At 52.2% G+C, this 19,134-nt stretch overlaps 1 protein-coding gene across 1 annotated transcript in view; it reads right to left on the bottom strand.

Annotated features, from left to right (window-relative positions):
• The window catches only part of NTRK3 (neurotrophic receptor tyrosine kinase 3), a 364,802-nt gene that overhangs the window by 52,144 nt on the left and 293,524 nt on the right, over nucleotides 1-19,134 (bottom strand). Inside the window, exon 13 of the mRNA XM_059371609.1 lies at nucleotides 6,809-6,939. Within this exon, the coding sequence (XP_059227592.1) occupies nucleotides 6,809-6,939 (131 nt within the window). The remainder of the gene's footprint in view (nucleotides 1-6,808; nucleotides 6,940-19,134) is intronic.

Raw genomic sequence — 19,134 nt, 5'->3', positions numbered from 1 at the left:
GGGGGGCACAGATGTGAAAGGGTGGTGTGAAAGAGCAGAGGACAGGGCCACCAGGCAGGACACACTGCTGCTGGCAGAGGGGCCGGGCCCAACGAGGATGCGGGGCAGGTAGGGCTGACGAAGACCGGAAGGGTGGTGGGCAGTCCAGCCCATGGCTGAATTTTTGGCTCTGATCTCATGGGTTCCGCACATCAGCTCTGGCTGCCTTCTCAGGGAAGCTGCTAAGAAAGGAGCACGCCACTGTGGGTCCACGTCCAGCCAGAGCAATGGTATTTGCCAAGGCTTCTTGCTATGCATGGAAGAAGGCAGAGTCATGGTGACAGTGGTCCTCTCCGTGACCCAACTCCTGAGCCGTGTGGCCTGGGCTGTGGGTAGAAGATGACTGCCTGTGATTTACTTATTTCCATGAAGAATACGGGGGGGGGGGGGGGGGGGGGGCGGGGAAGAGGAACCCAGCATGGGTGGGACAGAACACTACTAAGATTTATGGGAATGCTGGATTTATGGGAGGGAAAAGTAGATCAAATTTGGGGCGAGCCAAATGGCCTCTCTCCATCTCTGTAAATCATTCTCTCTCGTACCGTCTGGACACTGATGGCAGTCATGGAATTTTTGTTCTCAGCTCCCGGGCAGTGCCAGCCAGTGTCCCCAAGCCTGGCACTCCACACTGCCAGGCAGATAGGGGTTCCTCATTTGGGAGACGGGGCACAAAGCAACAGCTGTCCCCCAGTCTCCCCACAGCCCTTGTCCACTGCCAGCTCTCTTTCTGCCTTCGCCCTGGGTTTTCCAGCTCCCGGGTCCAACTTGAGGTTTCCATGTAATTGGCAAAGGGTCAGTGCAGCATCAGGGGGCCAGGGCTGCAGGTGGCCCCAATTCCCAGGGACTGATGCAACCGAGACAGAGATGACAGGAGGAGACTAATGAGGAGGAAACTCGGCTCAGTGGCTCTCCTGCCCTTCTCCGTGGCATCCACACTCAACACCTTCTTCAGGGCTGGGAAACTTCAAAGTGAATTGCCAGTTGGGGGCACCAGGAGCACACCAGGGGCAGAACCGGGGCTCAACACGGCTGCCAACTGTCGTTGTAGGGAGCCAGGTCTCGCCAGAGGGTCTCTGAAACCAAGGAGGCTCCCCTCGGTCCTCTGAGCAGTATCCAGAGATCAAAGAGGTCTGGAATTTAGCCCGTGCCTCATCTCCTTTCTTTTCCCCCAAAGTTTGAGGACAATTGTGCTTTCTGATCTTCCCCTCCATGTGGATCATATCTCATGCCCACTCCAGCCCTGGTTTTCCATGGGTCCGTTTGGTTAGATAGAAGGGAAGCAGTCCAGATGGCAAGAGCATTTGAATTTCTTGGGGTGCCTGGGTGGCTCAGCACCGACTCCTGATTTCAGCTCAGGTCATGATCTCAGGGTCATGAGATCAAGCCCCTCAGTGGGCTTCACCCTGAGCAAGAGCCTGCATAAGGTTCTCTCTCTCCCTCCCCCTCTGCCCCCCCCCTGCTTCCCCTCCCCCTCAAAAGGAAAAAAAAAAAAAAAAAAAAAAACAGTTTCAAAGTGTTTGGTTTCAGATTGCATTAGTGTACTGAAACTCATTTAATACGTGCAGAGAGACACACATTCCTAAATGTTCAAACTTTTATATATTCAAACACACACACACACACACACACACACACACACGTTAATCTACACTTTATAAGTATAAAAATCATCTCTCTCCTTTTCTCTCAAAACCCACTGTCCCTTCTCTTTGCTGACACTCCCAAACGACCTTATGAGAGAGGACGCTGGATAAGTCATCACAAGCACAGCTGCCCTTCTCTCATCTGGCTTCCTGGCATGCAACTGGCCATTGGTTTCTCACTGTTTTTAGGATAAAGTCCAAACCCCTTAACACAGTCATGGGCTCTCAATGTCAGGCCTCCCCCTCTCCCTCTACCTTCTTCCTTCCCTGCCCTTCCTCTTCCTCACTCACTACACTTTGGTCTCATTGGTCTTTCTGTCCTTGGTACCCACCAAACTTTTACCTGCCTCAGGCCCTTTGCATATGCACTTTTGGCCAGAAAAAAAAAAACCTCTCCACTAAGTTATATCCACATGACTGGCCAAATTAATTGGTACTGTCTGTTACCTCTCAGGAACACCCTGACTGAAGCCCATTATGCCTTGAATATTCACTGCTAGTTGGATAACCAGACAGATATCTTTGTCCCAGAGGGGCGCTTGCCAAGGGTCAGCTGTGATTGTTTCCCAAAATCATTTATGATCCATCTGTTAATGTCATTGCTTAATGTAATGAAACATCACAGAAACCAATGAAATATGAGTTCAAAGAGTTGGCTGGTTTTCTTTCTTCCTTCCTTCCTTTCTTTTTTTTTTAAAGATCTGAGTAATTTTGGGGACAGTCTTGGAAGCTCACTCAGTTAAGAGTCTGATTCTTGATTTCAGCTCGGGTCATGATCTTGGGGTCATGAAGTCAAGCCCTAACTTGGACTCTGTGCTCAGTGAGGAGTTTGCTTCAGATTCTCTCTCTCCCTCTCCCTCTGCCCCTCCCCCATCATCTGTACTCACTTGCATTTTCTTCCTCAAAAAAAAAAAAAAATCCATATTTTTTTAAAGATTTTTTTTTTTTTTAATGTGACAGAGGGAACAAGAGAGCACAAGCAGAGGGAGCAGCAGAGGGAGAGGGAGAAGCAGACTCTCTACTGAGAAGGGAGCCCCCCATTGGACTTGATTCCAGAAACCTGAGATCATGACCTAAACCAAAGGCAGAAGCTTAATGACTGAGCCACCCAGGCACCCCAAGTTGCCTATTTTTATGGAACTTAAGGTGAAGCCTTTATTTTTTAATTTTTTTTTTTAAGATTTTATTTATTTATCAGAGAGAGGGGGGGGAGAGAGAGAGCACAGGCAGACAGAATGGCAGGCAGAGGCAGAGGGAGAAGCAGGCTCCCTGCTGAGCAAAGAGCCCGACGTGGGACTCGATCCCAGGACGCTGGGATCATGACCTGAGCCGAAGGCAGCTGCTTAACCAACTGAGCCACCCAGGCGTCCCGTTTTTAAATTTTTTTTAAAAGATCTTATTTATTTGACAGAGAGAGACACAGCGAGAGAGGGAACACAAGCAGGGCGAGTGGGAGAGGGAGAAGCAGGCTTCCCACCAAGCAGGGAGCCCAATGCAGATAAAGACTCTGGAACGACCTGCTAAAGGTCAGTGGTTAAAAAGTGATAAGAGGAAAACCTATTTTTTAAGAAATTGGGAAAATACTAAAAATCTGAGATTCTGCACTCAGATTGTCTCACAAATATTTTCAGTGTCTGTTCCAAGGTAAACTAACTGAAACTAGAAATCATGAACACCCAAAACAAAAACAAAACAACTCTCCAAATGAAAAGGAACTCCAGAGTTGCAGTCCAGACATACTGGAAGAAAGAAGGTTAGATCCAAATGTTTAAAATTATCAACAACCACAACATGAATAAAGTTAATTCTATAGGAACAGGCTGATAGAGACGTTAAAATAAGTAAAATTGTTCAAAGACAGTAAAGAAATAATTACTAAAAACAAAGCAAAACAACAACCAAAAAACCAACAAGATGGTATGCAGCCAAACAGGGAGAAATAAAATTAAGATAACCATAAAACCATGAACCACTTAGACAGCTTGGAAGTAGATTATATGGTTCATGGAAGTTAAAACAAAAGCCTCCACAGACAGGACAAACCCTACACTAGATAAAACCACAAGGAGAATTCATGACTCAAAGTGATGCTGAGATTCACAGAACACAGCCTGGTGAGACAGAGGGAACCGGGAAAGGCCGTGACGAGGGGCTCCTCCCCTCTTCTGTGAAGGAGAGGGGCTGCCTGGATCTTAGGTGCTCCCACCACCGATTCGCTGCAGGACCTTGGGCAAATTCCCTGACCTTTCTGTCTGTGCCTCAGTATCCGCTTCTGTAAAATGGGGATCGTGATGGTCCCTGACACTTAGGGTGGCTTGAGAGGGCAAAATACTAACCCACGCACATTACTGACCGTGGGGCCATAATCGGTGCTCCCCATTAGATGCTGTTATCATCCTGAACAGCACCCCCCTCCTCCTCACCTATCCCTTCTGGGCTCTCATGTTCTAGGATCCTGAGATGGGAGCTACATGAGCCCGGGTGTCCCCTTGCCTCCGCCACCCCCGGTGCCTCACTCGGTACCAGGCACATCGTAAGGGCTCAATAAATCCTTGTGGGATGAGTAAATTGAGCATATTTTTAAGAACATGATCAATCATTGAAAGAAAAATCTTTTTTTTTTAAAGATTTTATTTATTTATTTGACAGAGAGAGATCACAAGTAGACGGAGAGGCAGGCAGAGAGAGAGAGAGAGAGAAGGAAGCAGGCTCCCTGCTGAGCAGAGAGCCCGATGCGGGACTCGATCCCAGGACCCTGAGATCATGACCTGAGCCGAAGGCAGCGGCTTATAACCCACTGAGCCACCCAGGCGCCCGAAAGAAAAATCTTTTACAGCACTCTGAACTATCACAAACTAACATTAGTATATCCTCAGTGTACGGAGACAATAGAACACTGCCAACCTCCACGCCCCACTCTTCCAATACTCCCTCTCTCCCTGCAAAGGTAACCGCTACATTGACTTATAGAGGTCACGGGCTTGCTTCTGGAAAACCGTTTTTACTACCTAAGTATAAATCCCTAACCTCTAGAGTTCAGTTTTTCCTGTTTTTTAAACCTGAAGTAAGTGGGATCATATATATAACCTTATATTATTATAATTATATGTTAATCAATATGTTAATAATTATAACATAATTATAGCCAATATAATTATATTATATTATATATTATAATATATTGCATATAATAATATATATATGATGGTGATGAGAGATATATATGTATATATATTTATAGATCTGTCCTTTTTCATTCAACATGCTGTTTTTGAGATTGTTTATTATTACATATAGCTATAGATCACTCATTTTCTTAGTTGAATCATTTCTTATTGTATGAGCATACCACCTTTATTTATCCATGCGGCTACCAATGGACCTTTGGGGCTGTTTCTAGTTTTCGGCTGTTGTAAATAATGCTTTCTGAACATTATTAGACATATCTCTAGATAGCTAGCTAGCTAGGTAATAGGAAGGAAGGAGGAAAATAGAAGGAAATAAAGGTGCGTGGATGGATGGATGGATGGATGGATAGATGATAGAAAGAAAGACAAGTACCTAGTGGAAATAGGTCTAGAAGTAGAAGTGCTAGGTCACACAGTTTGATGTTCTAGAAAACCGAACTGGTTTTCAGAATGCGTATACCACTTCACCTCCCTACCGGCGCAGGAGGGACATGCAGCCGCACACCTATTTTTGTCAGCACTTGCTATGGTCACCACCGTCCAGCCATTCTGCTCGGCATTCACTGGTATCTCATGATCGTTCAATATGCATTTTTCTGATGATGAGTTAACTGGACCCCTCTCTCATTCTGCCAACAGCTACCTGGCTATCGGAGGAGGCTCTCTGAGATCTTGGGTACAAGAGTATTCTCTGTCAGATGATTATGTCAAATGGGCATCACCGATTTTAAAATATGAATCATGTGACTTTTTTTTTAGTTTTATTTATTTATCTGACAGAAAAAGAGATCACAAGTAGGCAGAGAGGGGGAAGCAGGCTCCCCGCTGAGCAGAGAGCCTGATGCAGGGCTCGATCCCAGGACCCTGAGATCATGACCTGAGCCGAAGGCAGAGGCTTCACCCACTGAGCCACCCAGGTGCCCCAGAATCATGTGGTCTGAATGCCAGGTTTACAGGACCCACATGTCCAAATTATGCTCTTGTCCTGCTCTTCTCCCTCCCTAAGTATTCTCTTGTCCCCCAAGCCAATGGCAAGCATCTTTAGAACAGAGGCTGTGAGGTCTGCTCTGTCTCCCCCATTGCAAAAAAAAATCTTGCCAATCGACTTAAAACCACAATTTTGGGAAAACCTAACTCTGGGTTACACTTGGATGTGTACTCTGAAAGTCCACAACTACCTGCACCAATATGAGAGCGAACTCGAGAGGAAGGGAGTTGCACAAAGGAGTCAAATCTGAAGAGGATGAGAGAAGCAGAAAACACCATTTCTCGGCCCTTCTCCAGGGGAGATGAGTGTCTTCTCCAGAGGCTGGGTGGATCTCCTGGGCAGCAAATGGTGCAAAATCCCAGGGCACTCACCTCCTCCAGGTTCCCAGACTCAAGGAGAGAAGAAAACCCTCTTAAAAGGATGAAAACAGAAACACATTTTTCTGTGTCATCCAATCTGGGTACTGTCCCTTAATGCCCGACTGCTCAGCGAGAAACATTTCCCAAGGTTTGGGGCCATCATGCTATTTCCTGCTCAATGCACAAAAATGTCCATTTCATTTACCAGTCCCCCGAGGGATGCTGGAATGCCCAGTGGATTTGTGTCACCCTATAAATTAAAAGTTTGAGGGAAGTGCAGACTCTTTGGGGGACAAAATTAGAAATCTTTCCACTTCCCTGGTCCAAGCCGTTTAAAGACATCCTCACTCACTGGACCATCCCGTGTCTATGGAGGCGCGCTGAGCCAGTTTATTCTCAGGCTGCTCAGGGACACAGCTCCAGCCTTCCAAAGCCAGAGGACACCTCACCGACCTTGGAGCAAGGGCCCGATTGCGTCTGATAACGCCCAGAACCCTTTCACACCCGGAACGGAGTGAGCCTCTGCTGCTGGCTCCCCGGCCCCCAGCCACCCCCCTCCTTCCTGGCAGCCCGCAGACCTCCAGGATTTACCTTCACAGCCACGAGCATCTTGTCCTTGGTCGGGCTGAGGTTGTAGCACTCGGCAAGGAAGACCTTCCCAAAGGCTCCCTCGCCCAGTTCCCGCTTCAGCACGATGTCCCTTCTCTTAATGTGCTGCACATCTGCAGGAGGGGACAGAGACAAGAGAGCAGCCCGTCAGTTCCAGGCACCTGTCCTCACCGCAGTGGGGTTGCCGCTTCTGAGTCCGCGGCACAGAGAGGCAGACCCGGCCACGGACCCAACTCACTCCTGACAACCGGCCTCACGTGGGCTTGGGGGGCGAGTCCGACCCAGAACCAAATCAGTCTCAGCCCTGTCCCAACCCACCCCTAACCGGTCCACATTACAGCAGCCTTGGCTGGAAAACAGAGTCCACAGGGCTCATGCACAGGATTCTGGAACAATCCACTATGGTTGCTAGACAGCGTGCACATATAGGGCAGTCTCAGCAGCCACTGGTGCAGGAAAGCCCTGGGCATCGTGCGGGTTCTGACTCGGGAGGTCTGAGAGTCTGCAGGTCTGACAAGCTCTGTGGGGACGCCCGAGTGTCCTGGGCCCACAGACTACACCTCCAATAGTGTGGTTTGAATCCTGGGCCCCGCTACCTCCTTGTTGGTTTTTTTGAGCTTGGGAAAGTGATTGCATCCCAGAGCCTCAATGTCCTCATCTGCAAAATGGGATTAACATCCAGCCATGCCTTCCTTGCTGAATTGTATGACGATTAAATGAGAAAGCCTGATTGAAGGCTTCGGCCCAGTGCCTGGGACAATTGAACGACACACACATACACACACACAGGCTCTTGTTACACAGCAGCAGCTGTACCAGTCCTAGCAAGGTGTCTGCTTTGTGGTGGAGACTGCAACGTGGGAGCTAAAATTATCTGGGGGAAGCCTCTGCTTAACAAATCCTGGTCTTCTGAAAAACCAACGAGATCATGAAAGCCAAGACCAGAGAGCACCCTGGAAAAACGTTCTAGGCAAAGAAGGGTTGCCACTGCCTCAGCTGACTTAGCAAGCCTGTTAAAGTCCGTCTGCTGGGAGACCCCAGGAAAGAAGCCTACAGAGGGCTAGTGCGAGCCATGGGCTGGTGATCTAAGGAGCACGCCTGGATGGAGACTGATGGCTGACCTTCCCATGACTGCGCAACAGGCAGGTGACCACCGCCCACCTGTAGGGACGTTAGGAAGAGCCGTGACAGCAGGCGGGGGGTGGGGGTTGGTAGACTGCCTCAAAGGACCTTGTCAAAAACTGAGAACTGAAGACAAGGGAGTGGCAAGCCGACCATCCCCGTGAGTGAGGAGAAAGGACAGAACAGAATGGGTGCAGACTGGTGTTTGGGTTGGCTTGGGAATTCCTCCAGGATAGACTCCAAATCGTTTTGTTTGTTTGTTTTTTCTGTCAAAGTTCATGGTCTCCCCACCATGTTCCACATGACCTGCTGGGGAGGATCTGTGGGAAGAAGCGTTTGCAGACCATTTTTCTCTCCTCCCCAGCAAGACGGACCTGCAGGCTCCCAGAGGCGTGGGCCATGTGAGCACACAGAGGGGCTCTGCCCCAGTCTGCACAACAAGCAAATTAAAAATTGGTTCTCTTCTTTACACCCCGTGTCACTATTTCTTAGCCTCTGAGGAATGGGATTTGTTGGCCTTAAAGGGGAAGGCCAGAGAGTCTCCCGCTGAGAGAAAATGGGAGGTCAGGGCCACTCAGGGGAGGCCGTCTGCTCTTTACAGCCTAATCATTCCCAGGTGACCAGCGATGACGCACGGGATCCTACAAGGTGAGCGTCCTGGGGCGGCCGTGGAGCACAGACAGGCCAAGAAGGCAGCCGTGAGAGGCCACGTCCACACCTCTCTCTCCGGGGGGCACCCGGACCAGACCTGGACCCTCCACACCGTACGGGCTCCTCACAAAACATCTTAGGACTCGGTTCCCTTGTCTGTAAAATGGCTGTGGAAGGACACGCAAGTTCTACTTACCTGCTACGTGCGCTGGTTATGTGAAGGTTTGTAATTCCTCGATCCTCTAACACGGCAGCATGTTTTGGTCTTTGCACCACTATGGATATTATTTTACAAGAAAGGGAAGCAAGCCAGGGCCAAGTCAGAAGTCCGCCCCTGGTGGCTGAGTTGGGACTGGAGTCCAGAGCATCGGGACACGCCAGAGTAGCCAAACCACAAAGGGACAAGCCCCCTTCGGTCCTAGACCCACCCCAACACCAGCCTCCCTGGGCACTGTAAAGAGGGCAGTGTCGCTCTCAAACTTGAGCTGCGACAGAATCTTCTATGAGACTCGTTCAAACACACTGCTGGGCCCTTTCTCCCAGAGATTCCCATTCACTAGGTCCAGACTGGAGCCTGAGAACTTGCCTTTCTAGCAGGTTCCCACATGATACTGACTGTGCTGATCTGGGTACCCCACTTCGAGACCCACTGGAACAGGATGGCATTTGGAGGGGAGGGATTAGCCAACTCTTAACGGACAGTCCCACACCTGCAGATGTTTTATTCATTTCTCGCCACCTGAAGGCCTGCAATCCTCGACTGACCAGGGGCCCCTCTCTCCCACCTAGCTGCACGGCCAAGGCTGAGTCAAGGTCCCTCTCAGGGACTCAAGTCATGCGATGAATGAAGGTCATGCCTCTCTCGCCTTCTTGTGTCCTAGACACATCCCCCACAAAGGCAAAGCAACAGGATATAAATTCCTGGATCCCTTAGTCCAACTCTGGCCTGAGCGGCCTCATCAGCCCCGTGAGCTCTTCTCACTCTCAGCTGCCACGAGTGTAGAATGAGGACCTAGGGACGGAGGAATTCCACGGAGAGTGGGCTCTGTTCAGCTGCCTGGGCTGGCCCGCGTCTTAGAGCCCACCAGCTCCCCTGCCTCCCTCACAAGCCCGGAAAGGTTCAGACAAGTCAAGTGGATGCAGCAAACAGGGAGCCATTTCTCAACCCTCCCTCCATACCCCAGGACTCGAGAGCCTGGCGGCAGCACAACCCCAGCCATAGGAGAGGGGTAATGGCTGTGGGCCTTGAATGCATTAGTGGGGGCACAGGTGACCACGTTCCTGGGAACGCTGCAGTTCTCCACAAGCATGGAGCAGAAGCCTCCTCCAGATTTGCAGAGGGATCTTTTTCAGAGACTCGGGAACACCCAGGGGCTCAGAATAAAACAGGCCTGGCTCACTCTAGTTGTCTTCGGGGAGAAGTATTTTGAGAGCGATACCTGAGCCTCGTCTCCAAAAGGGGGAGCGAGATCTAGAAAGGGCAGCAGGAGGGATGGAAAATAAATATAGATTCCATTCGAGCATAAATCCTCCCCCAGGAGAGAACACCCCGCCAGTCGTGGGGATGAGGAGCTCCGCTCGGCAAATGAGGAGAGAGGCTGGGTGTGCGCCAAACGCGTAGGCGAGTCACTTCTATACGGACAGCCCCGTGTACCGACAAGACTCTAGACCCCAAAACATCGTCTGAGCAGCAGCGTATCCCTGAACCTAAGCAGGGAGAAGCAGGACAAAGGGAAGTTCATTGGTGGCCGGTCCTACCCCATGGTCAACATTCACTTCTGATGATAACCGCGAGAGCCGAGGGTGATCGTGCTCCTTTCACAGATGAGAAAAGTGAGGCAGGGCTAACTCTCCAGCGCTCGCAGAGAATGGCCCAGGAAGGCCCCTCTACGTGGCTCCCGCACCCAAGTTCCTTCCAGGACTCAGGATGGCCTTTCTTCTGTCCTCCCCTAATGGGTGGCCACTAAGGTCATTTGGTCCACAGAAAGTCAACCCTTCATCTTCCCCTTCTCCCAGCCTTGTCTGACTTCTCTTACCCCACTCCTCCTGGGACTCTATAGCCCAAGGGAGAAGGAAGGAGCTTCCTTTCCAGAGGCCCCCGAGGAGGAGGAAGGAGGGGACCAGGGCTGGAGGAAAGGGTGCTGCTCGGGCCCCGGGAGACGGCTGGAGTGAGCCATTCCCATTCCTGACATCCTCTTGTCTACTTGGGCCTCTTTTTTGTGCTTATTTTTAGCTCACACGGCGCTGCTCAGAGCTGCCTCTGGTGAAGCCATCTGACCTGCATGCCAAGAAGTGATGGATTCTCCTAGGAGGAGAGGGCATCAATCTCCTTTTACTGCCTGGCTGGCTGGCCCGGCAGAGTCTGGGTCACAGGGCTCAGACGCTGGGACCCTGGCAGGGGAGGAGGAGGGAGAGGGATGCACAGCCCAGGCCGTGGGAACACCTCCTAATCTCCAGGGAGGAGAGGCAGCTGCAGAAAGCGGGGGGCCAGTGACCAGGGGGAGCGGTCTCTGGGAGACGTCACGGAGCCCCTGGGACTTTCTATCCTGACTCTTCCCCTAGCTTCTTCCTTCAACACAGCCCCCTTCTGGGCTCTGCCAGAGGAAATCATCCGTAGAGTTTCTCTTTCCCGCAGGACAACTGGTTCCTCAGACAAAACACAACGAGGAGTTCTGTTTCAGTTACCGCTCCATGAATTTTCCTCTGTACCGACGACCAAGATAATTATACCATATGTATGGGATTCACTTCTGCGAGGTCTTCCAGGCCTGCAGTGAGCTTGACCTCGGGCGGAATCACTAATTCAAGGAGGTCGCAGCCACCTCCTTCCAGAAGACCTCAGAGGCCGCAGAGCTCAGTGGGCAGGCTGTGGTCATCCCCTTGCCCTCCCCGTGTTCACCTGAGCTGCCTTGCCCAGAACCTTCTGTGACCTGCACCGGTCTGCAGGACAGACAGACGTGGCTGGTGACGTCAGTGACCACGGTCAGCCTAACCTCTGTGTTCTGGGAGAACAGGGCTGTGCCCAGCAGAAACTGCTCGGTGCTGCTGATCAGAGGAAGCATAAAACCTATGAAAAAATGGGGGAGCTGAGCAACGGACGACGGGGGAAGAGAGACAGGTCTGTATGGGAGCCTGGATCCTGCTGCTCACGGCCGTATCCACCGCTGGGCCGTGGCTCCTTATCCGTGGAATGGGTGTGTGAGTGTCTACGCAGCCAAGTTTTAGGAGGACAGAGGCATGCTTTCTGGATAATAGAGGTCGTCGGAACTGTCAGAAACATGACGGCATTTAATACAAGTGTGCTCCTTCCTTTCTACAGGGTTTTCATTTGACCCGAGAGCTCAGCCTACTGAGAACCAAAGAGTGACTTGGAAAGAAACCCAAAGAGGGTTTGTTCTCCTGTAATAAAATGGCTGAGGCTGCCCCGGGGGAAGCCGGTGCCGGCTCGGGGGGCTCCCAGCAGCCGGTCCATACCTGCCACCACGATGTCCAACCTCCTCCCCTACAGAGTCCAAAATAGTTTGTGGGAGGAGGTCGGTCAGACAGCGGAATAAAGACATCGAAGGCAGAGACAGCCACCTACTAAAGATTACTATTGATCAGGAGGAAAAGAAACAACCAGATGCCCCAGGGTCGGTGGTTATGAAGAATGGTGGTCCCGACTCCACTCTGTGTCAGGCAGCAAAGTCACGGCCACAGGGCTGGCACACTGCCTTAGTCAGACCCAGGCTGTCCTCACAGAAGGCCATCAGCCCCCTCGGTGCCTTGGGTGACGGTTTTCCTAGGAGGCCACGCACTCAGGCAGCTCGGAGACCATCCCTCTCTGAAGGCTGCTCTCCTGAGGGACTCAGAAGCCGGCCCTCCCAGCACCCCTCAGGGCCAGACACGTGCTCTGTCAGTTGGGGCCTGATGGGCTCTCCTGGCAGTCCCAGCCTCATTGTGGAGACGTCTCAGGTCCTTTCTCTGTCACCTCTGTCTCTCTCCAGGCTGGTCTCTCTGAGCTTCTCATCATCCCCTGATGCCTTTGCTAATAATACAGACAAGTCCCATCAGAGCCAGGAACCGTGCTAAGTGTCTCGTTTGTCCTCACAGTGGTCTTAAACACAACGTGCTGCCCAAGTTTAAGGTGATGAAGCAATTTGCTCAAGGTCGCCCAGTGGTGACAGGTGGCCCATCAGACTGTAGGGTCCAGCAAGCACAGGCCACCCTCCACCCCCTCACTCACGACAGCCTCCCCCTCACCAGGCTCTGCCATGCCTACCCTGGGGAGGCCGCTGCCTTCTGAACCGGCAGAGACCGTGGCGGAAAGCAGTCACATCTATAAGGTCACGGAGAGAATCCTTTCCCTCATCGCTGCCACCATGGGTCGTTACTCCCCGAGCCCGACAGGAGCAGCAAAGTCGGCTTCTGGAGATGAGGACGGTCTCAGAAGGCACAAATGGAAGACCCCGATGCCTCGCAGAACAAGAGAGGGTCTCCTCAGCCTCAGGGTTCTCGCATTACGAGGTGAGTCCAGAGGGCACCCGTGTGCAAAATGGAGGGGGGAGAGTCCTGGCAGGAAGGGTTGGGGGTGTGGAGAGGGAACCAGAGAGGAAGGGAGGACCTCGGAGAAGTGTGTGCTTTCTTTGCACTAGCCAGACCCGAGGGTCCCGGGCTGCCAAAAATGCTCAGAAGAAAACATCCATTCAATACCACACATTTAATTACACATGAAATGGAATGTCTTTAAATGGAAGAATAACATTCCCGGGGCTCCAGCGGTGGGTGTTTGCAGTGGCAGGAGGGAGACAGAGGGACCAGCTCTGCATCTTAGGGGGAAGGAGACTGCCGCGCGAGAGCAGGACTCCTGCTTTTGCTAGAGGTAGGAATTGCTGCCTGCCCTTCCGGATGCGCCCTCCCCACTTCTCAAGGCCTCGTGGCTACATCTCCTTTCCAGCCAACGGGCAGCCGGGTGGGTAGAACTCATTTCCCCTCTGGTATCGCACAAGGGCAGAAGCAGGTAAGCGTGTGCCCTGACCAGCTGTGGACCAGCTGTGGTCTGCAGCCGACCCGCTCATGTGCCCATGGACGGAAGAGCAGAGCGTGGCCGTCCCATCCCAATAAACCACTCTTCCAAGGCAACCCCTGGATGGTTTCCGGGCAAGGAAAATAAGAGGACCTCTGGGGTGAAGCCAAATCAGGGTTGACAGAAACTGAGGCTGCCGCTGGCCAGTCTGGGTCCCATTCCAAGGCTCCCCTAGCTGGACTGGGACTCCCCTGCCCGGTTTGAGGCCTCGGCAAAAGGGGGCTGGCGGTGCTCAAGTCGGAGACCCATGTGTGTTGTGAAGTTGTTAAGTTGTGCCCCAGCACCGGGCACAAGACGCAGCAGGTGCTTACTCAGTATCTGGTGCGTAAGCAAATGGATAAAAACTTCCCCCCCGAATCCCTGCTGGGGACGTGAGAAGAAGAACACAACAGAGAGGGGAGGAAGAAGGGAGGCTGAGGGAGCAGTAAAAAGAAAGGAAAGATGAGTGAGAACGGGAAAGGATCCAGAAAGTTCCAAAGAGCAGCCTTATTTATGTCCTGGCTCCAAGACTGGCCCCAGGAACCAGGACCACATTGAACCAGGACAGTTCTGAGACCCGCGTCCTGAGCCCCCCTTCCTAGCACCTGGTCTCCCCAACAGAATGCCTCTGCGGTCTCCTGGGACAAAGCTCGACACGCACCCGGTGTCCACTCGGGGGCACGTGCGCGCCCCGAGGCGAGGAGTAACGGGCTAAGACTCCAAGACGCCGTGTTCCCACCGAGATGTATACATAAATAAGACACCCTGCTGTTTCTGGAAACGACGGGGAGAGAGGATCAGCAGAGGACTGTCTGTTCTGGGGTGATTTCCAGCTCACGTTTCCTGACATGAGAAGTTCAGAGAGAGAGAGAGGGGGACATTCAGACGTGCCCCTCCTACCCTGCCCCAGGTGCTACCCCGTGGAGCTCGACCTTGAGCTTGGGCACTGGGACGGCCATGCGGGGCCTCCCTCACCCACCCTGCCTTCTGTACCCACTCCCTTCATCTACAGGTCGCGCTGGCCCTTCCCACGGTGACAGGACCCCTTCTGACTCTCATTAAGCACTGACTGCTCCAGCCGCGAGTGAAGAGCTGGAGAACTCCCCGAGGACAGCATCTGGAATTGAGCAGCTAGGTGCTGAAAGACAAAGCTCAGGCTCCAACTGGAAATCTGTCCCTCCAGCAACTTGCCTGGCTCCCCATTCTCTCCCCCTCCCCCGGCCTGGATGTTTTCTTCCCAACTGGTCGGTGACAAACCCTCACTCCAAATGCCCATACAAGGGGCCGGTCCTGAGTCTCAGCGTCCCCAGAGGCCCTTCCCCGCCAGCAGCTTCCCCGGGGATGCGGCTCTGTCCTCTCAGCCCTGGCATCTAACTCTGTCCCCCAAGTAGTCCCTCCTGGGGCACTGTGGCTTTTCATCAGCAGACACAGGGCAGAATGTGTTCAAGGATATACCTTCCGGCTCTGCAGCTCTGAGTCCAAGACACAGACGGCTGGGCCCCATGGAGCCGTGAGGATGCAACTTCACGTAGACACCCTGAGTTCAGGAAGTAGAAATGCCTGGGAGAACTTCCGGGTGAACCGGAAGGGGACCAGAGACCCACTCACGGGACATGCCGTCAGTCTTGAAGTCTACCAGCTCCCTTAGGTCCAACAGGAAACGGAACCCTTCGGGCAGGAGCAGGAGGAATGGGCAACAATAAGGCAAGGGCAACAATATATCCAAATACCCACAAACACGTACAAAAAGAAGACAAGGACAAGAAGGGGGCCTTGTTACCAATAAGCACCAGTATTAAGAGCCAGAGCATAGCTTTGGAATGAGGCACAACTCCGTAGGAATTCACGTTCAACAGAAAAAAATCTTAGGAGACAGAACTGGACAATTTCCCAAGCTAGGCTCAAGCTTCAATGTTTTCAAGCTTCAGTGTTTCATGAAATTAAGAGAATACCCCACCCCATTCTTGGGTTCAGTGAAATTCTGTGTGTACAGTTTTGTGTCTGAAGGGTATAAATCTGTATAATAATGGCTACAAAGTTTCACAAAGGAATGTGCCAGCTTCTTCCTCCCACTTGCTCCCTTCTTCAACCTTCCATGAGCTCCTCTGATTACTTAATCTCTCTGATCCTTGATTTCCTCACCTGTAAAATGGAGATAGCAAAACAACAACAAAAAAAAACAAAAACAAACAAAAAAAAAACCACCAACCACACGGCCTTGTTGGATCTTTAAATGACACTGGTGCTGAGTGCTTAGAACAACGCATTAGCCCATAGCATCGATGTCTTCAGGGGGAGGTCTCTGGGATGCTATTTGAGAACTCTACTAACTTGGCCCAAATCCCCAGGCGTTTTCCCTCATAAATTCCCTGCATAAATACATAAAATAGGTCTGACAGATGGAGGGGCTCTCGCTCACTGTCCTCTGAGCTCCCTTCGTGGATTCATGCCTGTGCATTTTTACCCACACCGTTCCTCCATCTGGGTGCCCGGCACCAACTTCCACCAGGAAAAATCAGCCCATGCCCCAGGAGCAACTCTAGTCCCATGTTGTCCATAATATCTCCTGATCTTCAAGATCTCCGGATCTTCCAGATCTCACTGTCCCCCCGGGCCCCGGGTATGCCCAGTACAGACACAGGTGCCCTGGGACCCCTCTGCCTACTTCGCTTCTCCTCATCTCCCTTTAGGTAGTAGCAGCTCAGCACATGTTTGCTACCTGGCTGGAGGGAGCGAAGGACATTAGCAAAGGCCACTGGGAGACTTCTTTGCAACATACGCGGAGTCTGTTGAGACACGGGCTCCTGGGTTATTTCTGGGCACAGGCCCAGCCCTTAGATCTCCCACATTCACCAGCTGCCAAAGGGGGCTGCTGCCTTGTGGCCTCCAAGAAACTCAGTGAAGATTTTAGTTTAAACAAGCCTAAGACGTAAGCAGGTAGCCCAGCTGGGGACACGGGACCCCATCTTAGGGTCCCGGAAGGCCTTTCTTTAGGAAGGGTCGACTTCAATTCTGCCTAAAGCAGGAGGCAGAGTGCTCAGGCACCAGGGAGAGGGGGAGCTGGGGTTCTCAAGGGAAGGAAAGGCAGGATACCCAGGCCTTGGGAATTTAGAAACATATATCCCCTTATGGGGCCCTCGGGGTCTTTCACAAAAGACTCATCTTTCCTCTATGCAGGGCTGAAATTCAGGACATAACTGGGATCTTCTAGAACATACCTATGCTCTCTTTGGGAGCCTTTCAACTCTGGGGGCGGCAGAAGACTGCTCTCGGGTGGCACTGCTTCCCCGGCCACACCAGTGGGGAAGGGGATATGGTGACAAACCACACCTGCTAATCCCCCCTCCCCCTACCCAAGGGGCCAACAGCTCCCTCAGTCCTCCCAGCTCAGCATCCACACGCTTCCCCCTCCGGCCCCTCAGTGCAGAAGGTTCTCCGCGGCCGGCTCCCCGTGAGCGCATCCACACGCTTCCCCCTCCGGCCCCTCAGTGCAGAACGTTCTCCGCGGCCGGCTCCCCGTAAGCCTGCCCCAGGGTTCCTGGCCAGACTCCCTTCACCTGACCACACCTGTTCTACCAGATTGCTGGAGAGCCCTGAAGGCCACCTCCACAGACGGAGGAGGCCTTTGGGGGCCTGGGGATTCGGCGGCTGGGCCCCCTCCAAGGGGATGTTCCCATTTCCAGTTCCCACTCCCACCGGGGAGGCATCTGCCAGGCACCCCCCCCCCCGCCTCCTGTCCTGGTCCTCGCTCTCTTCAGCCTTGTATCTGATGGGTTCAAGGTCAGAGGCCAGAGCCCCTGGGTCACTGCCACGCAGGCCCTTGGCGTGGGCAGCCTGAGCTGGGCGCGGCCAGCAGATTCGTTCCGCACGGCCTCCGCCCTCCCGGATCCGAGCCCCCCCTGCCGCAGCCCGCGTGCTCTGCCAGGTGTTTCCCCACATCCTCTGAGCTCACGTCCAAGAGATCCCCCACACCAGATGTTCAACGCACTGGCCGGTGGTTTCCTGGCCGCTCTCCTGAACCTCCCCCTACCCTGTAATTCCACCAAAAACAAAACAAAACAAAGAAAAAGTTGGAATCGGCGGAAGGCTTGGCGCCCCACCTGACCCCTGGAATCCCTCCATGGGCTTGGTGGTTCAAATCTGGTCTACCTGAGTTCCTCACATGCCAGGCTGCTTCTAGGGTCCCAGTAATGTCACCAGTCTCACGTACATGATGCCTTGGAGCAGAAGATCATTTCTTCTAGTTCTTTTGGTGCCAGAAGAAATGAAGCCACATAGATGTTTGGGCTCTGAATGATGCCTTGTTAGAGCCCAGAAACTAAGGGTCATATGGCTATTAGAACAAATGTTAGTGGGAAATCAGGAGGAAAGAACTCTTCATTGGACACTGTTAGGTCTGTGTTGCTGATATGGGGCCACCTTTTATTGTTGGGGTCTGGACACACTTGGGTAGTCCCCAAAACTCCAAGACGGGGACTCTAGGACATAAGCCCCAGGAATCGACATAGAACATACTCAGGAGCCCGGTAAGAAACCCTGTTCCCATCCCCTGCAGGGGGACCCCAACTCCCTCTTCCCACTGGCCTTGGGGCCCTCTCCCCTCTCATCTTTCAAAAAGAGATTATTGCTTGATGTAGTGACCTCAAGACACCCTCTGTCCACTGCAGTCATCTCTAGCACAGACCACTGTAACCTTCCTGTCCTGATGCTTTCCAGACCCTTTGTCCACTTGGTCTCTGAGAACAAGCCCTTCGGGTCCCCTTGCCCACCTGCCCCCGCCTATGTGGTTCCTCATTCTTCATCACTGGCCTGCTCTTACTGGCTTCTTGCTGCCACTTTGCTCCTGTCTCGACCTTTTCAATATGTGTACTTTCTTTTACTCTGAAATAGATCTTCATTGCTGGCTCCTCAGGCAGGTGTGAAGGGCTCCTTAAGTGCCCCCCCCCACAACCCACCCAGCACAAAGCACAAACAGGGTGCACAGGCCGGGGCTGCCATCCGCCTCCTGCCAGCATTTGGAGATTGTGCATGGCTCCCTAACACAGCCTTGTGCATGGCTCCCTAACACAGCCTTCCTGGCCCCACAGATGGAAGCCAGAGGAGCTAAGCGAGATAAGCTGTTTCCCACACCAGCTCTTTTACTCTATAAACTGGCCCTTTTCTTCTATGTCTCTTGTCTAGGAACTTACCCATTTTCCCATTTTCAGCACAGAAAGTGCAGAAGCTGAATGACCGGACAGTAGAGCCCCTTCCTGGAAACTAGTCTTGTATCAATTACCCACGGATGTCATCTTGTATAACTTTTATGTATCTGTGAGATGTGGGACCAAACATACGTGAATCTCCACTTACTCTGGCTCATGCATTAGGCGGAATGACTTAGGAAATCCAAGTTATAAAATCAGGAAGGAATTAAGTCTTTGGATCGAAGACAAGTCATGGATAAAAAACTGGGGAAAAAAATTTTATCTGCAAAAAAGCAAAGCCACTC

Source organism: Mustela nigripes, chromosome 13 (assembly GCF_022355385.1).
Source record: "Mustela nigripes isolate SB6536 chromosome 13, MUSNIG.SB6536, whole genome shotgun sequence".
Taxonomy (NCBI): domain Eukaryota; kingdom Metazoa; phylum Chordata; class Mammalia; order Carnivora; family Mustelidae; genus Mustela; species Mustela nigripes.
The sequence above is the reverse complement of the archived record's forward strand: the minus strand, read 5'-3'. Positions and strand labels throughout refer to the sequence as shown.